Source organism: Osmia lignaria, chromosome 8 (assembly GCF_051020975.1).
Source record: "Osmia lignaria lignaria isolate PbOS001 chromosome 8, iyOsmLign1, whole genome shotgun sequence".
Lineage (NCBI taxonomy): Eukaryota > Metazoa > Arthropoda > Insecta > Hymenoptera > Megachilidae > Osmia > Osmia lignaria.
In genome coordinates, this window is record NC_135039.1 from 10,031,104 (window position 1) to 10,052,729 (window position 21,626).

Here is a 21,626-nt window from a genome sequence, read left to right on the forward strand (position 1 = left end):
ATATGAATTACATAAACTTTCTTTTAAATAAATAAATATATATATATATATATATATGTATAGAATAATATAGATATAATACTATAGCGTTTAATTTTGCTTACATTGTTAAAATATATTTTCTCAAAATGTAGTCTAATTGAAATAAATATAGTACAATTGTAGGATAATAATTCTAGATAGAAGATTTAAGAAATAATCAAAAACTTCAGCTTCTTTTTTAAATAATTTTGATGGAAATGAAACTTCTATAAGTTAATATTCGTGCTCATTACATAGATTACAAAACTTATTCCAACAATTAGTGCTAAATAATACATGAATTTGATTTGAAACAAAACCATCTTTAATTATCTTTATAACGATTATAAATTTAGGTGCATGATAGTTGACGATACATAGAGATTATTAAAAAATAAAATTTTAGAGAAACATATTCTATTATATTCTTCCGTATCTTATAAAAAATGTTTGCCAGTGCATTGATTGAGATCAAATGTTAACATAATTCCTACTTCCTCAGCAAAATATAACTCTGTATGCCTTAGATGATGCTTATAATTCAACAATATTTCTTTAAAATTTAATGAAGAAGATACAATAGGATACTATATACCTATTTTCATATCAAGTATACAGGGTATTTTCGATCTGATGGTATAACCGAAAAAGGGCTGAATCTACATGAAAATGTAAGTTAAAAATGTAAAGCATTATTTTTTTGCACAGGACTTTGTGTTAAAACAATTTTAATATTTTTAAAAATTCCGCCAAAAAATAAGTGACGCCATCTAGCGATTTGCGATGCTACTACAAAAGCGCGCCTACCGTTGGCAGAAAGAACTAAAAGTAAACTTAAATTTTGCGCCGTCTGGTGGTAAAACAGGAAAGCTTATTTCCGCATAAGCCACTAGATGCCGCTATCTGTTTTTTGGCGGAATTTTTAAAATATATTAATTTTTTAAAATTTTGAACATCGGTATTTTAAGAAATAAAGCCTTGTTTTCTTTTTTATGTACGTTCAACTCCTTTCTTGTTGTTCCTCCTGATCGGATATACCGTGTATTTTTCAGGAATAGATAAGTACAACGGTAGATAAAATGTTCTATGCTGGAAATACTGAACATTTGTAGTCTTGTAATATTTACTAAAATGTAATATGTACTACTGTAAGTTAGTTATAAAGCACAATAATAAAATGTAAATATAATGTAGCATAAACAACAAATACTATACTTTTATCCAGTAGCAATAGAATTTATTAGCTTGCATTTTCAAAAACTAGAATATCATTATACATGTATTACTTTTTTTTAATATATTATTTTAAATAAAAATTATTCTAATCCAAATGTTTCATTTACGATTTTTACTTTTCTATTTAATACAATGTATCATTGATCAAAGGTTTCTATACAATACTAAAATTTCTTTAATAAAGTCACCTTAAAATAGTGACTGTAATTGAGTAGGTGAAATAATCTCCAAGTACATCAGTCAGTTAATAAATAAAACTTAAGTATCAAGAATTTATATTGCACAAACATAGTGGAATCACATTTAATACCTTTTTACTGAAAAATAATAATTTTATGATGTTCCATATGATATTTAAAATTTAAGGAATCCGTATCAGCTATAGGGCAACTTGTTTTATTTATCAAAGGTGGCTGGCTTGTTTATTTAATGCTAATGAAATGTATAAAAATATATACGTTTATTGTTACAACATGTTCATGTATATGTTATCGCTAGAGAAATGTTTATAACAATAAGAATATTGCACAATAAAAATTCTTAATGTTTACAAGTGCATTCTTCGAATTTGATAACACATACATACACTATACAGTAATGGTAAGAGAATTAATAAACCAACAAGTTTAAGCACCAAGAAATTGTTGAAAACTGACAATAGTATACAAAATGATACTTTGGTACAATTGTAAATTTTTGAATAGCTCTCTTCCCCTACAGAGGAAATGAATATTTATTTTTATCCTATGGTAATATTAATATATTCATTACTTTTAATAACTACATCAATGTTATTAAAAGGTAATTATTTATGATCGCTGGATAACAATTATTACGACAATTCTATTACTTTGATTATAAAATAAATATGTTTATAAATATGTTCAAAACGTGTTCACGTTTCAAACAGAAACCGCAATAATTAGTTTTATATTAATTCATTTTTTTTAAACACATCGTTTCCATGTAAACTACATATCACTAAATGGAAAGGTTTTTTTTTTAATTTAACTGCTTATTGCAAACTTGAGAAAAAATATGTTGTGTTTTAACAAGATTTGACAATATTTTTTATATTGCCGCGTTCTTCAATTATTATTAATATCGTTCACTATACTTAGATCTACCATCTTCCGTATAGAAGACGTTACGTATAATTAAAGTTTAAAATTGAAAAAATCTTACAAATTATATAGTATTTTTATAATACCATTATCTTCGTCCTTTTAATCTTATTTCATTTTATTATTTTAACAATATTATTAACTATGTTACTAATATTGTCACTGTCCAGTAGTATTGCAATTATGATAATTCAATTATTTTATTTATTAAATATATCTCTGTCGTTCTTCGACAGAACTGTCTTGAGCTGATTAATTAATTAATTAATTAATTAGACTATAAGGCACTAACTAAGCATGCGTGATCCGCACACGTCAAATAGTATATTTTAATGATCTACATATAAATTTGTAAAGTATTAATCAGTATTCAATAGAATAATAATACTAACGAATCATCGATGTCGGCACACCTTTGATTAATTGTACTAATTTCTAATGTTTGGTGAAAAAGAGAGAAGAAAGGGAATGGCATTATAGAAAATAACGTCTAGCTAATTGTTTAAATGGCAGTTACAATGCTGATGTTGAAACACCTATAATACTTTACAATTTCGTATAATTTCATCATAAAAAACTAACAATCATCAATTGTTATACAATCTGTAGATTTTTTTTGTTGTTTCTGTTTATAAGAGGCACCACTGCCCATAATGCGGTTCCCAGGATAAGTATGATACCAAAAGATAAGAAGATTGGCTTGTAAGATCCTACAGCCTCAAATACAACACCACAAATAGGTGGACCCACCAGCTGTAAAACACCGTTAACGAACAAAGATATTCCATACGATGAGCTAAGTTTTTCAGTACCAAGCATGTCAGCTAAGATCACTGTTGTGATCCCAATGTACATGCCGGACGACAGACCAAACAGTGCACAGAAAAATGAAAGCATCGCGTAACTTGTCGCCATTGGCAAGAGTGCCAAAGCTATCCCGCTAGTTCCAAGTCCACCAACGAAATAGTAATATTTTGGCACGAAATCAATGTCCGACAGAGAAGCACCACTGATCCTTCCAACTAAATCAAGAGCCGAAACGACTGACAAAAGCAAAGCGGACGAATTTTTATCAAAACCTTGAGAAATAGCGTAGGACGGTAATAGAATCATAAAATTGGTATTACTAATAGCCGAGGTGGAATTTGAGATAAGAATAACTAAATAAATCGGATCCCTCAGCACGCTTAGATCAAAGAAATGACATCTACTTTTTTTTTCCTCTACCTTGGACAACGACGTTTTCGACGTTGACTTTTCGGATAATTCTCCAAAATCTTTTTTCGAACTTTCACAAATTTTCTCATCTTTCTTCGTATCCTTTAACTGGTTATTTAAGTCCGATTTTTCACTCTTCAATTTATCGCACGTTGGATCAATTTCAGATGCGCTGCTTTCTCTCTGCGATACAACCTGATCGTTTAAAGCATCTCCTTCTTTTATGTTGGAATCTTTGTCCTTTATGCTCGAAGTATCTTTTTCATTTTCACTTGTGTCTTCTTTACTGTCTTTCGAACAATGATCCACCTTAGAATCGTCGATTATGGTTTCATCTTTGCACTGCTTTTCTTTTTCTGAACCAGCATCATCGTACGAGATTTGAGTTTCTATAAGAAATAATGTTAGACAATGAAGATAAATAATATCATTTTATTATTACCTGTTTGTTTTTTTTTATCGACGATCGATTCATCAATGGTTAACGCCTCATTATCGATTCCTTTCTCGATCGGCACAGAAATCATATGCTCTTCAACAGGATGATAGAGCAAACCGCAAACTAATGTATTCAACGTAAGCGCGCCCATAATCAATACAGCGCCTCTGGAAAAATGAATAATACTTTTCTTAATATATCTGTCACCTGTTGCTCTTCCGCTTTTTAGCTCTAAAATTTTGAGATGTGAATCTAACAATCTGTCGATCCCAAAAACTTCCTATTGTTTACTGAATTTTGTTATGAACAAATGAAGCATGAAAGAATGCTCCTTAAAAAAAAAAAATTTGATTCTGATAAAATTCAAATGTGAACATATCGATATTTTGATGCCAATTTATGTTTTTGGGGTCACTGATTACGGAACTGGAATCAGATTTTTAAAATTCAAAATGGCGGACCAAAAAATAGAAAATATCGCTAATTCTGTGAAATTTTGAGTTTAGCGGTTTTTGAGATCGCTGATTACAAATCTGGAATCAAATTTTCAAAATTCAAAATGGCGGATTCAATATGACAGGCGAAAAAATAGAAAATATCGCTAATTCGGTGAAATTTTGAGTTTAGGGGTTTTTGAGATCGCTGATTACAAATCTGGAATCAGATTTTCAAAATTCAAAATGGCGGATTCAATATGGCGGACCAAAAGAATAGAAAATATCGCTAATGCTATGAAATTTTGAACATATGGGGTTTTGGGATCGCTGATTATAAATCTAGATTCAGATTTTCCAAATTCAAGATGGCGGATTCAATATGGCGGACCAAAAGAATAGAAAATATCGCTAATACTGTGAAATTTTGAACATAAGGGTTTTTGGAATCGCCGATTGCAAATCTGGAATCAGATTTTCAAAATTCGATATGGCAGATCCAATATGGCTGCCCAAGAATTCAAAATACTGCTACCGCTGTGAAATTCTGTACGTGCGGGTTTCTCGGCTTCCTGATCACGAATTAAAAATCTAAATTGAATTTTGAATCCGAATTTTGAAAATCTGATTTCAGATTCGTAATCAGCGACCGTTAACTACTATATTCTAATTCTGTATATAATTTCAATTACCGATGAGATTCTCTTTTACCTGTAACCAAAACAGTCGAGAAGATATTGTAAGAACGGTGGTAGGACGATGGTTCCGATCGCGCTACCGGAAATGCACAGACCATTAGCGAAACCTCGAAGTCTTTCGAAGTACGACGTTACGATATACACCGTTGGAGGAAATGTTAATCCAGCTCCGATCCCAACCATCAATCCGTAACTACAATAAAGTAAACTTTCGGTTAATTCATACTTTTTACCTCTATTCTATACAGAGTCCGGCCGAATTGGTGCCAATTCCTGGAGAAGTTTAATTCCCAGCTGTTTATTGTTTAATAAAAAAAAAACGAATGGTTTAGAATTCTATAGAATTCTAGTCGTCCGTGAGAGTTGTACAAAGCATCGTGTAGAAATATTCTGTTCGCGAAAGTGTCATTCAACGAGCATTAGTTAACAAGTGCTTGGCAGATCATCAAAAGTGATTTTCTAGAGAATCAAGGCTCCTACGAGGGATGTTTATCTTCTTTATTTTTTTTTTTTTTTTTCAAGAAACGTTATTCCCGTCGTTTTACCAATTCGTTCGCATCCTGTATCGCACTTTCTTGAAAACAATACCTGACGTATAAATACGAGACCGAGTTAGCGAAATAACTCGACATCATTCCACAGGCTGCAAATGCACCACCTATTATGGTCACCACTTTGTACGAGTATCTGGTGGATAGTATGCTCGACAGAGGACCTGTAAAATATGAAATTTCAGAAACTACGTTCATAGCGTGGATGATCGATGATCCAATAACAGTTACATAATGTGTTAAACGAACGAGCGCCTCGCGTGACGGGTAATTAGTAGTATTCGTTGAAATTTCTTTCAACATCCTTTACAAATAATAATAATAATAATAAGAAGTCTAAAACTCTTCGAGGAACAATTATCTTTTTCTATTTAAATTCATGAGGATTTCTTCAATTTTCTCGTAAATCGACGATAACTCACAGATAAGATTGTTGCAGAGGAAGTTAGAAGAATAGAGGATCGTTAAATCATTGGACATAGTAAATCATTTACCTAACGAGTTGTATAAGAAGTAGCATAATGCTGGCATCCACGAGGCAGCTGTGGAGGAGGCTTTGAAAACGTGAAGGAACTCGACGAATAGGACACCGAACGACTTCACGGTTCCTGGGATTAGGAAGTTGACCACCAGAGCCGATGAAAGGACCACCCATCCCCATCCTCCGTCCGGCGGTACCAATTTCGTTTTCACACTTTTCATCGTCATTATGGCGGAGAGAGTGACGGTGGAATACAGCTGATCAAATTCACCTGAAAGCATATTAGAAAGTGTTAGCTATGGTCGTACGTGCACCATCAGAAGCAACGTTGCATCAGATTTATTTTATAATCTTACAATCCTAATGTAGGATTCTGAAATAATACTTGTACATTGATTTAACCCTTTCCTGCACGGTGACACATATATGGGTCATCTTTTGCTCTTCTACATTTTAGCTCTAAAATTTCATTCTTTGGTTATTTTTGTATGGAAACTTTTCTGATGAAATACTGAGATGTGAATCTAATAATTTGTTGATCCTGGTAGCTTCCTTTTGTTCACTGAATTTTGTTATAAATAAATCAAATATGGAAGAGTGCTGCCTTTTTTTAAGAAAAAATTCGATTCTGATAAAATTCAAATGGGAATGTTTCGATATTTTGATGCTGATTTATGTTTCTGGGGTCATTGATTACGGAACTAGAATCAAATTTTCGAAATTCAATATGGCTGACCAGGAATAGAAAATAATGCTATTGCTGTGAATCCGCCATCTTGAATTTTGTAAATCTGATTTCTGATTCGTAATCAGCGATTCCATAAACCCCTATATTCAAAATTTCACAGCATTAGCGATATTTTCTATTTTTTAGTCCACCATATTGGATCCGCCATCTTGAATTTTGAAAATCTGATTCTAGATTTATAATCGGCGACCTCATAAATCCTTATATTCAAAATTTCATAGCATTGGCGATATTTTTTATCTTTAGTCCGCCATATTGGATTCGCCATCTTGAATTTCTAAAATCTGATTCCTGATTCGTAATCAGCGATCCCATATACCCTTATATTCAAAATTTCATAGCATTAGCGATATTTTCTATTTTTTGGTCCGCCATATTGAATCCGCCATCTTGAATTTTGAAAATCTGATTACAGATTCGTAATCAGCGGCCCCATAAACCTCTATATTCAGAATTTCACAGCATTAGCGATATTTTCTATTTTTTAGTCCGCCATATTGGATTCGCCATCTTGAATTTCTAAAATCTAATTTCTGATTCGTAATCAGCGACCCCATACACCCTTACATTCAAAATTTCATAGCAGTAGCGATATTTTCTATTTTTTGGTCCGCCATATTGAATCCGCCATCTTGAATTTTGAAAATCTGATTACAGATTCGTAATCGGCGACTCCATAAACCCCTATATCCAAAATTTCACAGCATTAGTAATATTTTCTATTTTTTAGTCCGCCATATTGAATCCGCCATCTTGAATTTTAAAAATCTGATTTCTGATTCGTAATCAGCGACCCCATGAACCGTTATATCCAAAATTTCATAGCATTGGGGATACTTTTTATCTTTAGTCCACCATATTGGATCCACCATCTTGAATTTTAGAAATCTGATTTAAGATTTGTAATCAAAAGCCCCTTATACAAGTAAAATTAAAAAAATTGTTTGCACAGAAAGATTTGTGCATAAAAGGGTTGCAGATCAAGATTCCAGAAAAACAATTACACGAGCATTTCATTAATGTCCTTCAGATAAAATAACCGGTTGTCAGTTGTAGGAGTTGGATGATCTTTAACCGATGATAGATGACATAAAATTATTGTAAAATACCACTTATGACACGTTAATTTGAAGCTTAATGTTTACTGAAAATGACAACACAATCGCTTCATCGATATTTTTAACCAATTAACTACGGTCGACGTGTATACACATCTTGTAAAATAAGAAATTACTATTGACTATAAAAACTCGAAATTTCGATAAGATGAAATAAAAATGTCATTTGGTGGTACGTTTCCTTTATATTACCAATAGAACTGCAATGTACTTTACATGTATTTTATGAAAAAAAAATTGATTATTCTTTTTAGTATATTGGGTATTCCCCGTACAATGTATTATTTTTTACAAACTGAGTTAATTATCTTCCCCAATGCATCTGGTGTTCTCCGAATTGTTTCGTATATTTTAATAACTTAAAATCTTTTTTCCTTCTTTAATTTTTCTTGTTTATAAATTTTATTATTTTTCAACAATCCCTAAGTTTTTAATAATAATAACATTTTCAACAATGTACTATTAATTTTATATCGAATAAAAGTGTAACCCTTCCGTGTTTTGCTTTACTTTTTTCGTACAACTTATAATAGGAGTCTGCTTGATTTTAATTCCCCATACCGCGGTATGGCCATTCGGAATATAAGCAAAGATTTACTCATAATGAAGATTCGGATGCATTTTTATTTATTGTTTGTGCTGTGCCACTTCAGCTAACATACGAAAATGATACAGTGATATGGCAAAATCCAAAATCATCGTCAACAAGGTTTTGTAGACCCATAAAAATCATATTAAAACAAGAATCACAAGATCTGATCAAACAAGAGGTGAAACATATAGAAAATCAAATTCAAAATTTAATACCAACTAAAATTAATTTTTTTTCTAAAGAAATTATAATTACCTTCGATTTCAAACTTACTATGATAGACGGGAAAGCATTCAGTGCTATAACCGACTCTTCGTCGCAATCATGTGCAATTTATGGTGCAACTCCAAAATTAATGAACAACATTGATCGTATTTTAAGTAGAGAATGTGAAGTTATCTGTACTACACGCCTATATACGTTGTTTAGAATGCATGCTACATATCTCTTATCGGTTGGATATACAAAAATGGCAAATAAGGGGCGAACAGGAAAAACTTAAATACCAAGAACGAAAGAAACATATACAAAATGGATTAAAAAACCAGTTAGGCTTATTAGTAGATATTCCTAAACTTAACTACGGGACAAGTAACGATGGGAATACAGCCAGAAGATTTTTTGCAAATTACGAACAAGTTTCAGACATCACTGGAGTGGACCAAAATTTGATAAAACGATTTAACATAATATTAAAAACCCTATCAAGTGGATGTACAATTGATGCGAAGGCTTTCCATAAGTATGCAATAGAAACTGCAAAACTATATGTTAATTTATACCCATGGTTTTATATGCCCTCCAGTATCCATCGAATTTTAATTCACGGATCGGACATTATAAAGGCTGTTAGTTTGCCTATAGGAATGTTGTCTGAAGAAGCACTTGAAGCAAGAAACAAAAATTTGAGAAGATTCAGGCAGTACAACACGAGGAAGTGCTCTCGGACAGCTGGTATGACAGATTTATTTAATAGTTTATTATTCACATCAGATCCATTAATTTCTATAATATCTTGTAACAAGAAAAGTTTACGCTTCCAAAAAATACCATCCTTTGAAAATGAAATGAAAACTCTTCTCGTACATTCATAGTAATTATGCTTCAAACATATGAATATTATCTTGTTCTTATTTTTATTATTGCTGTTTTTATTGTAAATTGTATTTTTGTAAATTATATTTTTTTTAAATAAACAAAATTTTATAAGAATTTATCTTTATTGTAACTGAAAATTAAAACAAGACTTCTAATTCAAAATACGCTTCCTTCTCTGTATCCTAACTCTCTATTTTTCCAAAAAACGCTATTCCAACAACTTTAAGGAACTTTATTAGTCTTTTTTATATTTATTTAATACGTATAGAATGCATAGAATACAAAACCATTCATCATTATAAGTGTTCGTCATTTTGCACTGCTAGATTAGCATTTTGCCCCACTGTGTACCGGGGGGATTTTTAAAACTAAACTCCGCGAAATAATTCACACTCGGTATATACCTTTTCTTTTTCCTCGTCAAAGGAAGGTTCTTTTTTTTTTCCTCGACAAAGAATTAATTGCTTTTCAGAATGAATAGATATCGGAAAATTTTCGGGATTCATGGAAAAACAAAATTTCTACGCTCTGGTATTTGGACCAAGGTTACAGGATAAAGTGAACGTGGTGTATGGCTGTCCGCCTCTCGCGGAAAACAAAACATGTTTTATTATTTCTTCCTTTCGTCGTAGATGGAACAGGTTCGTTTAAATGCAACAATTTCCCTTCCTAAAATTCGCCTCGTCCCTCTGCGTCACGCAAACCTCCTCCTCCTCCTCCTCCCCCCCCGACCAGGCTGTGCACGCGATATCGAGTGGACGGCAGCGGAGAAATAACAACTTGTAAAAATTTGATTGAAATTCAAAATTATCAATGAGTCAGAGGTAGTTCGTTTTTCCTCTACCAGAATCCAACGTTGTAAACGATATTAAACGAACCGTCAGGCTGTTGAAATTTATTGCCAGGCAATTTCACAAACGATTTTCCTTAATCAACACAGATGTTTTTTATTCCTTATCGATGCTTACAAATATCAATTATTACCGCCGCTATACACACGCGCTACCTCTACTCATTGTTTTCACTTCGACTAAACTTTTATGCCCTGTGTCACGACATAATTATAGAAAAAAAATAAATAGAATAATCTCAGTTACATACTAGATTACTTTCTTATGTAATTGTAAATCATTTTAGTATAACCTTACTTTTTAACTCTAGACCTAGCAAACCAGTCAAAATATATAAATTTCATCAATTTTATCGAGGATATTTCGTTAAAATATATATTGGCTATTTTCGAGATAAAGAATGGATGTGTATATTAAATTAGGTTTGATCCTTTATTTACTTATTTTTCTACATTATTTTCAACCGAGAAATAAGGGTTCGTTAAAACGTCGGTAACTCTGGCGTTAAAGGTCGTAAGAGATGATCTAAAGAAAAGTGATCCAGCCCCTAACGGACACACGTAGCTCGAATCATTAATGTTGATGATTTTCTAGCGTTACTCTAGAAAGATCCGTACGTGATATAGCATGCTGAATCGGTCTTACGTAGCTGCCTGTTCGGAATAAATGCAATTTTCATTAGAACACGCATTCAATGAAACCGTAAGGTAAACGTGCTCCGTTTACAATCGATGATTAATCAGTAGTAAACAACACTGTAATGATTTCAATGTTTTACGTGCAACGAACGCTGAACCGTCTAATAAAAATAGATGAACTTTGTTTAATGGAAATTGAAATGAAAATGTAAACGAAAACTGACACCGGAGACGATTTATAAATCTCCTTCGAGCTGATAATATTCTGTACACAGTTAAAAATAACAGTGAGACATTGAAATAAATGTGATTCTATGGTAATCGAAATAAAAAAAAAAAAAAAAATACAAACGATGTCCCTTGAAACGTTGCCTTTCTAATTACATTTTTCTCACGACCAGCTGAGATCTAGATTTCGCGTATTCCAAGTATCCCAAGTATTCGATTGAAAACATTCTTTTTTCTTTTTTTATTTCTAGTATGCCACACGTACTTGCGTACGTAACACGCGATGAATCATTCGTTTAAACAAATAAGAAAGCCGTCTTCGAATCAGCACGAAACGTGTAATATGCAGAAAAATATCGGACGCGCGTGACGCATAGGTTATGCAAGATGGATAACCTATATTTTTGGAAGCGTTCGTACGAACAAGACGCGAGAAAGAAAATGAAACAAAGTTTCTGGATCCGTGATGGTATTCAAATAATCGGTCAACCTTTCCGCACGTCGGTGAACAGTTTCCAACGGCAACACGAGACATCAATTACCACGAAGCAATTGACGCTTTGCTAAACGTACTTGAACGTGCTAAAATTGCGCATGAATCGAGCAAGCATCGAGAATCTCTAATAGCCATCTCACGAATGTTTGCGTTTTCATTCTGTTAAAACACCGCTCGCTAAAAATCTCTAAACGGGCCCAACGAAGATAATTATTATCGCTATTAGTATAATAAATTTTTTTTCGGCGGCCCCTGTACGGACCGAGACCCGCCCTGCACCTGGCCCTCCAGGCGCCCCTGAATATTGTCAAAATAAGAAATGATAAAAATGATTTAAAATTTTCTATATTTTATATCTCTAATTGAAACTGACGTCATATCCGCTGAGAAAGGATAGAACCCAATCAGAAGATAATTGGATTTTGATCGTATTCGAATTGATGGTTGCGAATGTTTTTCTCATAATGATGTAAAATAACGTTGGAGGATAAAGCGATGCTTTTTATATTATCCTCCTAAGCAGCGGCGAGATAGAATTTCTAAGAATGTAAAGAACTTCTTAAATATCCTGATCTCTACGACCTCTTATGGCTCTTTACGAGGAAACAAGTCCTGCAGGTTACTTGTGTACCTATATTGATATTTCTCAATACGGATATCTATAAATAGTATCTTCACTGTGATTTAATAAAAACACACGAGAGTTTAACGGTAGGATCATCGAAAAGGGTATAGCCGGATAAGATGGTCAAAAATGCCCCCGAACCAAATTCGACTTGCTATGAACCATTCGATAGGTGATAAAAAAAAACCAGTCTGTGCCAAGTTTCAACCCTGTATCTCACCTGGGAGGGTAGTTACGGGTAAAAATATAATCGCGAAGTTTTTGGCCAATTTCTCCTATTTAATGACATTCGAAAATTCTGAAAAAAATCAGAGACATTTCTATTCGTGAGACACATATTACAGAATTTTTTCAGATTTTTAGATTGAAAACTGAAGCCGTGAAAAATCAAAAACTTCAAAAAATGTTGAAAAATGGCGATTTTGTATTGAAGGAGATGCTGTCCTACGATCATGTTTTTTTTATAAGTGTATATTATTGATACTATCATCCTTAATTTTTTTTAGATTTTTTGGTAAGGTGCGTATAGTTAAAAAAATTAAAAACGATTTTTTCGCTGTTTTTTGCCTGTAGAGTACTTAACCGGCTATACCCTTTTCGATCATCGCACAGGGGCCAAGTACAAGTCCCGTGCGTCGTCGACTCTCCGGGCGCGGTTCCTTAAGGGGCAAAATAACTAAATAGCGCAGGTTACTTCAAACTCGTATAATTTCAATGAAAATAAGAAATTTTTCACAGCGTAGAAATATAATCAAGACAGAACTGGTTAAATAATGCTTGGAAACATTGATACGCGTGCGTGCCGGCATGAACTTTCAAGGAACTCAGCATTTAATGACTATGATTTGTTGCCATCTGAAAAACCTTCGGAGGAACTTAAGTAATTCCGAAGATAGTCACCGATTATATTACTTTTATAAACAACAGATTCAACGATTTCGCGCTATAAATAATCTTCCACGAAGCGTACGTGATCATGGGACAAGGATTGCGTATTGCGATGTTAATTATATAAACAATTAATGCACAATAAATCCGACATTCTTCGCGTCGGAGTTATTTAAATATCGGTGAAAAAGGCGGGAACTCGTTTGAATTTTAAATTAATTATATCGGATTGGAAAAAGAGACTAAAATTTTTGCATACGTTTAATATCACGCAGCATCGATTATTATCGGTTACCACGAACAATTTGCTTCTTTTTTTTTTTCTCGATAATATCAGCGTGCACGAATCAATTAATAGCGAGACCAATTGCATTCGTGCCGCACGAGTTTTTTTTTTTTAACTGACTTCTCCTTTACCATTATCCGTTTCATACGCAATTGCACGCAATCAAAATCTATATCGATCACCGGGATCGATTTAAATAACGATCGCACATTGTTACAGCCATTTTGTTTTTCAACGAACAATGGCGTTAATAAAAAATAGTCTTCGAGAAACGAAACAATAATCGCGTGTGGCCAGAAACGCAGAGAGCGAAACCTGAAAATCAGGATCTCTTCTCGTATTTTTATCATTTTAACCGCGCCTAAAATATACCTCACGCTACGCATACTGCAATTACAATTATACCATTTTTTAATTAAACTTCTCCTCTCGACGTACCTTGTGTAAGTAATACGATATCAATGTGACTTAACGCTTCGACGGCCTCACGTTTCATAGAAACAATAGATTACCGATAGGGTTTCAATTTACAAACGTTTTCATTGTAAAACAACGTATACGTGACATTGGCCGTCAAAGTGTTCAAATTCACGGATGCCGGCTACCAGTCCCCCCCACCCCCCTCCCCCCCGCTCGCGCGCCATTCGACACGTTAATTTTTTTCGAATTGCATAAATCATCAAAATAAATTGTCCAAAGTGAAACTTCTTTTTAGATATAAAATTTCCACTTTGATATACGTGCACTGACCTGCAAAGTTTTTCCGCGAGCCGGTACGAAAACTTAGGACGGTCCTCCGTGACACTAGCTTATGGTTTTCGAGAGAGAAAGAGAGAGAAGGGAAACCGGCCGGAGGAATCTTCATGGGACGTTCACTATCATCGTGAGTCTTGAACTAGACTGTGCACCAGGCACCGAAGAACTCGTTCCTTTCCCTCTTCCTTTTCTTTCAGTCCAGCTCAAGCTGGAGGCGGAGGGACACCCGAAGGTTGCCCTCGGCTTTAAACGAAACCAAAATGGTTAGCATATCACGGCATCATAAATCGAATCGTCTTCGTTCGCAACCCATCAGCTAGTAGATCATTTCGCGTCCTCCGGTTTGACGTACTATCCGAGAACTGACGTGTACCAGGAGATACTAGAACCGTATCGGCCGATGTGCTGACACACCGTCTTAATAAACAATTTATTTTTCCCAAGTATTAAACAGGATAGATAATCTATACCCGTGCTGGTCAAGTTTCTACGCGTACACCACGGATGCGTTTATGTAACGCAACAGGAAAGTGGTGACGAAACGGAGGCACGTTACTTTATTTGTTCCTCAGGAAAATACGGAAACCTAATATCGTCGATTTAAAGGATACGGGATCGAGAGAAACGATGCCAGACTCGACTGTCGCATCGACCAGCTTATACGATTTATAGAAACGCGTCTAGGCACGCCTATGGGGGAAAAAAAAGATTGGTATCACGCGAGAAATTTTCACAGGAGTCGCGCGCCGTTTTTTTATTACATCACAATTTTTACTTACTATTGGAAGCGTCTGGTTAACTCCGTCCGTAGTGTCACTAATGAATTTTTAATTAATTCGTTGGAACATTTCGAATTTCGCAGAGTTCACTTGTCCATTTGGTGTTAGATGCACTTGATTGTATGGTCGGTAAATCATGCGAAACGCATGGGTAAAAGCTACAGGGTGGGAGATTCCTCCTTCCAGAGCCCTGTACACACCACCGGTTCTCACCTTTATTGGTACCAACACACGCGACGAAACTTGACCATCACGCATTATACTCGATATATTATTCCATTGGGCCAAGATGATATCGGGGAGAATCTTCTTTCTCTCTACCTGAGAACAGTTGTGGTTTGGCTTTGGTGAATCTTCTTTTTATCGAGGTACGTTCTTTCCTGCTGCTTTTTACCGCCTCCTGATGTTGCTCCCGGTTCTTCTTTTTCGCTTCTCCTTAATCATTATCCTGCAGGTTGCTTATCAGTTTTTATTTGAAAACGCGCGCCGCTATTTTTAACCCGGCCATTCTTCTTCTTCGCGGTCTTGTTTCTTTCCTGCGCGTTCACAATGTGCGTCTTTCTTCTCAACCGACGACCGGCTTCTCTTTCCCGCGAGTAAATAAAAGTACGTCGACACGAAACTGCTGACGATGCTTTGCAAACGAATAACATTTTTTTCATATGTTTCCCTTTTTTTTTTTTTCGTTCCTCTTTTTTACATATGAATATGTTCATGTAACTTTTTCAGGAAATTACATGTATCTTACGTGTCCCAATATAGATGGGAACAGACGCACATTGATGTGTGCCAAATTCTTTAACGCTTAAACGTAAAATTGCTTTTCGCTTGAAATGTTTTTTTTATTATTTCTTCTTTTTACGGAATAAAAATTTTATCTTTGTAATGATTCGTTCAAACGTAAAAGATCGATTCATTGAACGTACTATGGGATAGAAAAAAGGAATTAAAAAATCGATGATAACAGTTATATTTATTAGCGATGCGAGTATAGCTGGAAGTAATTGAGCGGATTCAATATTAGCCTGGTCTGGTTAAGAATAGCCACGGTGGGAATCCCGTTTGACCACCTTGCGTGCCAGTTGTTTACCGACTAAATTAGGGTGAATGTTCCGTTGTGTAAAAGCTATCGTTATTTTCTTATCGAATAATAATATTAAATTGTATAATAATAGTCAATCGTTAAGTCTCATTTACACGATTGTGAAATTATAACCTAATCAATTAACAAAATCATTAACAACAAATTTTAAACATTGTTAACAATCATGCTATGAATATCAGTGTACAAAACTTTATTGTAAATAAATGGAACACTGTGTTACATCTATTATTATAAATTATATTAGCTTTGTACTGTTAACATTTGTATAAATTAATTGTTATCAAGTATGATACACAAAATATATAGGATTCTTATAATTTGTACTAAAACATGTAAACAATTATTTTTATTTGTTATACATTTAAGTTACACAATTTTGTTATTACGCTATATTTTTTTTTTTTTTTATATAAATATTATAATATTGGTTCCTTTGTAATTCGCTATAACATCCTGTAGTACATTCCAGAATTCTTATTACAATTATTAGCCCATTTTCTTTCCTCCAAGAAATTCATACAAATATATTTGAATTTAAATAAAATATTTACAAAAATATCTTAACAATTCTTTGTTTCATACAATTTTATAAAAAAGCATAATTAATAGATACTTCTTTTAATAATTAGACAATGATATGGTAACCATATTTTTTTGTATAAAGTTTGTAAAAGTTTTTTTCTTTATTTGTATGTTCTTCTTTGTCTGATTAGAGATCTAGTAGTAGTTTATTATGTTATCTTCTTGAAATTATTTGTTCATTGTTTGAAACTTTTGAAATATTGCAAACATTTGTTTCTTAATTATATATTATAATAATTACTACTTGGTAGCATAATTAAAACTGCAATTTTCTTTTTTTTTAAGTGCAGCATTCAGAATACTAACATTTTTCATATTATGTATTACTTGGTAATTGTACTAATTATGAATTTAATTATATTCACTAGTACTACTGTTAGCACATAAAAAACTTATGTTTCGTATATTTTATTTACTTTAATGCAATAAAAGTAAAGGTTTAAAAATGAGGACACAATGTCCTTTGGTTAAAATTAAAATTTTACCGATAAATTAAAATGTTTTAGTATGTGTGAGATATGAAAATAAAAACGTTATTTTAATATTTTACATACAATACTCGTTTCTCTGTGTAAGTTGATTAGTCAATTATTTGATTATTAGCTACTTTGTAAAAGAACTATGTTACAAAAAAATATATCTATTCTTAGAACAGAGAATCAACGATTAAAGAGGTATAACGTTGTATCTAAAATATTTTATATTAAAATAATCTTCCTATAAAAGGTCAAATTGATTTTTCAAGTGGATAGCTGGTTATATACAATTCAATGTTAGACTAAACATCTTGTACATAATATACAGGGTGTCACATCTCAAAAATTACATAAGAACAGTTACATAATGTAAAAAATGTGGAGAAAAAAAGAGGTGAAATATGTAGAGTAGGGTGGAAGATCATTCAAATATCTGGTAGCACAAGTAGCTGATAAGATATTATACTAATCAATATCAGAGGCTGATACATGGTTATAAATAAAACACAGGTAAAGCGGGACGCGTTGAATGGTATGTTAAAACGTGGGGAACTATTAAAATAATTTAGTAACTTAAAATTAAATTAAATTAATTCCTAAGTCAACTGTGCTAATGTACAAAAATCCAATCAATATTATCTTATGTCTCAATTCGATCTTTTTAAAGACATAGTCCATTCCTGCAGAACACCCTGTATATTATACTACTTCATAAAAAGAAATTATGAAAATTCTTGTTAGAGTAAGAATACATATACAAAATTCATCTTCGTTGATAAAAATCCTAGGCTAGTAATTCCGTTTGTATAAATAAGTTCTTTTTTACCAAAGAGAATACCTTTTTGGTATTCTAAATATGACAAGACTCATTGCTGCCTTAAAATTACCACCTTTTGTGCTTTATAATTGCCATTATCGAATACTTTGTTGATTAGTGATTTTCACTTTGTATCAATTGTTTCGTTTAGCTGATCAAGAACATATTGAATATTACAACATACAACATTTCTTTTTGTTCTTTTTATGATTTAAATCTAGCGGGGGTCTTTCAGACAACTGAAACTTCCTAACAATTCTTACTAACTCGTGAAAAGCTTGATCAACATTCATTCTTAATTTTGCACTACACTCTATGTATGGTATTTTTAACTGGCGAGCCATATTTTGAGCCTCTTCGACAGACACCTACAATAAATAGTTCAAATTAAAATAGTGTCTTTTTACGGAGAAACAATAATACTTACAATTCTCTGATAATCCAAATCTGCTTTGTTCCCAACCATAAGCATGGGAAATTCATCACGATCTTTTACTCTAAGGATTTGCCTATGAAATTTCAATATTTCATCGAAAGATGAATGGTCCGTTACTGAAAATACAAGGAGAAAACCTTCGCCGCTTCTCATGTATTGTTCTCTCATCGCGCTGAATTCTTCCTGACCTGCTGTATCCAATACTAAAATATGAAATATTATTAGTTTCATTATCAAAACCATTATAAGTACATATAATATTATTTTGAATGTTTACGACTTCACTAATTGAATTCTTTTGATTAATTACTGGTTAAGAAATTATAGTCTTACAATAACAAACCCTTGGTTCATTATGGAACTGCATGAAAATCAACATAAAATATAAGTTATAACGGTTATTACCCTTATACAAACAAATATGAAATTAAAATTACTGTACGGTACCACAATCTTAATAATTTACTTACTGTCAAGTTTAGCTGGAATATCATCGATAACACATTGTTTGGTATAAGAATCTTCGATAGTTGGATCATAGTCGGTTACAAAATAGCTCTGAAAAACATGAATAAAATGTAACGTAACATTTTCTAGAGGCAAAAAGATTATAATAAACAAAAATCTTTATTTTTCATTAAAATTGAAATATACATGATACATTTCATACATTATCAAGATAATATGCAAACTTATTAAACAAAGCATTACAAACTTATATGACTATATTAGTAGTTCAATCCCTGGTTGTATGACATAATCAGTAACAGAACGCGTTAACTCGTTCCTGTAATGTTTAGATTAGCGCAACTTCAAAAATAGTCGTAATTGAAATCTAATACTCTAAGATTCATTTTTATTTGAAACATTCTATATTATCATTTACAAAATATTCTCGGTGCAGCAGCTGGAAAAATCATTATTGCCTTATTTGAAGCGATCGTAGATGACGTATGTAGATATGTATGAAAACGAATCTAATTGACAAATCTAGCAAATACACAAATAAATGTCATATGTATATGTATACATACATAATATATACATAAAGGCGAAGAAATGTATATATAGTTGCACACGTATGTACAAACATATAAACGATACGTACGTGTACATATATGTACATGTACACCCACATACACGTTGGGTACACCTATTGGCCATAAAAAGTACTTACTTGAATGAATTGTATTGTGATCGCAGATTTTCCGACACCACCCCCACCTACGACAACCAATTTATATGTCTGCGCATAGCTCTGTTTGTCACCGGGCTTCGACATTTTTTCATATAATTAATCAAATTTGATGACGAATTTATTCCAAAATATTCACTGACACATATTGAAAACTGTACGACGAAATACGGGGAAAAATCGAAAATCGAGGCGCATTCACATGCAAGCACATTAAGCGTTCCTTCACGAACAGGGGTAATATACCAAATACTGCATATTTTCTTACTAATACTATAGTTCACGACTTAGGAACGACTAAACATATCCTAACTATTCTTATAAACGCGAACTCACTAAACACCGAGTAAGGAATGAAGTGAGATAGATGCCAGAACTATCCCCACCTTATATACATATATATATATACAACAGTATACTTTCATACATATGCATGTGTACTATATCTCGCTATTCCGATTGATTGCGCAGTCGCTATCTTAATACCGCCCTCTCGCGTGTATTTATCACTATTTGAAATCATTCAAATTTCTATCGCAAACATTTAATAAATATCATACCCAATTTACTACATTAATCGATAAATAATATTTATAATAATTTACAAATATAATTCAGTACACTTACAGTATAATTTTCAAAAGTTAGGTTACAACTAAACTGTTCGATTCGATTATACTCACCCCTGTTAAAAGGCAACTTTTCCGACACTAGTGTATTGTTTGTAGAGATTGTAATAAAAAATAATAAAAATAATGCATTCCAAATCAAATATATTATATATATATATCACATAAATTATAATAATATAATGCGAATGGTGTGATATTAATACAAATGATTGAATCGAAAGAAAATATTAATAATAGGAATATAAATCATTAATGTATACAGTTTTAGAACTTAGTTTATTATTGAACTCTTTCAAATAGCATTTGTTGATGGACTTTAAATATGTAGATATTGGCTCTGTTTAACAATAAATTCGAACAGATTTTAATGAAATAAAAACTAAATACTCCATATAGTGAAATCACTCATTACTAATAATAATAATATTGCTTTACTACCGTCGAGCTTCTTTTCGTTATATTTGGTCGTTACTTTTTTATATACCATTTTTCAACAATCATCGAGTTGTGATAAAATTGCAGAGGTACAAAAGGCACGGGATTCCATTACGAAGATAAGCGCTTTTATTATAAAATATTGATTGATTGCGTGTGTAATTATTTTCGATAAACAAAGAGATTATTATTATTAAAAGAAAAAGAAGAATAAAAAAATTATTCGTATAGAAAATCATTGAAATTTCTTTCGTTTCGTTCGAAGGAAACATGTCATTTATTATTTTCCAACTAAATCGCTATCGATGCATTACATAATAAAAAATGTCGCACGCTCTGCAATCATATTGATAGCAAAGCATATAGCTTGATGCAAATGAAGACTTCTTTGAAACAGATCCAAGTAAGTTTAATGAAATAATTAAGATACCTTTACAAAATTGTATTATTCGATGTGAACAATATATCTACACATTGAAAAATAAAAATTCAATTATAATTAATTTCTCAGACGTTTGGGTAACTGATCAAAGGATGAATAGAACTAGAGTAACGAAATGAATAAATTATAACTTAAAAATGATCTTCATTCAAATTATATGCTTTGAAACGATTAAAAATAATTATTTAAACAATCTTGTAA

The 21,626-nt window shown here is 32.5% G+C and overlaps 2 protein-coding genes across 4 annotated transcripts; both read right to left on the reverse strand.

Moving 5' to 3' along the window:
• Nucleotides 1-1,420: 1,420 nt before the first annotated feature.
• Nucleotides 1,421-15,921, reverse strand: LOC117608850 (monocarboxylate transporter 12). Of its 3 annotated transcripts, none has more exons than XM_034334525.2 (7): nucleotides 15,306-15,914; nucleotides 14,521-14,769; nucleotides 6,216-6,473; nucleotides 5,759-5,885; nucleotides 5,184-5,363; nucleotides 4,042-4,205; nucleotides 1,425-3,988 (listed from the first exon to the last, which is right to left on the reverse strand). In XM_034334525.2, the coding sequence occupies exons 2-7, from the start codon at nucleotides 14,633-14,635 to the stop codon at nucleotides 2,976-2,978; spliced, it is 1,857 nt and encodes a 618-aa protein (XP_034190416.2). In that variant the 5' UTR covers nucleotides 14,636-14,769; nucleotides 15,306-15,914; the 3' UTR covers nucleotides 1,425-2,975. The 3 variants fall into 3 exon arrangements, with proteins under 3 accessions (XP_034190418.1, XP_034190416.2, XP_034190417.2); XM_034334526.2 differs by having other exon boundaries at nucleotides 14,521-15,216; XM_034334527.2 differs by lacking the exon at nucleotides 14,521-14,769 and having other exon boundaries at nucleotides 1,421-3,988; nucleotides 15,306-15,921.
• Nucleotides 15,922-16,800: 879 nt separating this feature from the next.
• Ras64B (ras-like protein 2) lies at nucleotides 16,801-20,323 on the reverse strand. The gene is made up of 4 exons (XM_034334599.2): nucleotides 19,899-20,323; nucleotides 19,192-19,279; nucleotides 18,713-18,924; nucleotides 16,801-18,653 (listed from the first exon to the last, which is right to left on the reverse strand). Exons 1-4 carry the CDS (start codon nucleotides 20,001-20,003, stop codon nucleotides 18,459-18,461), a joined length of 600 nt encoding a protein of 199 aa, XP_034190490.1. The 5' UTR covers nucleotides 20,004-20,323; the 3' UTR covers nucleotides 16,801-18,458.
• Between the last annotated feature and the right edge of the window lie 1,303 nt (nucleotides 20,324-21,626).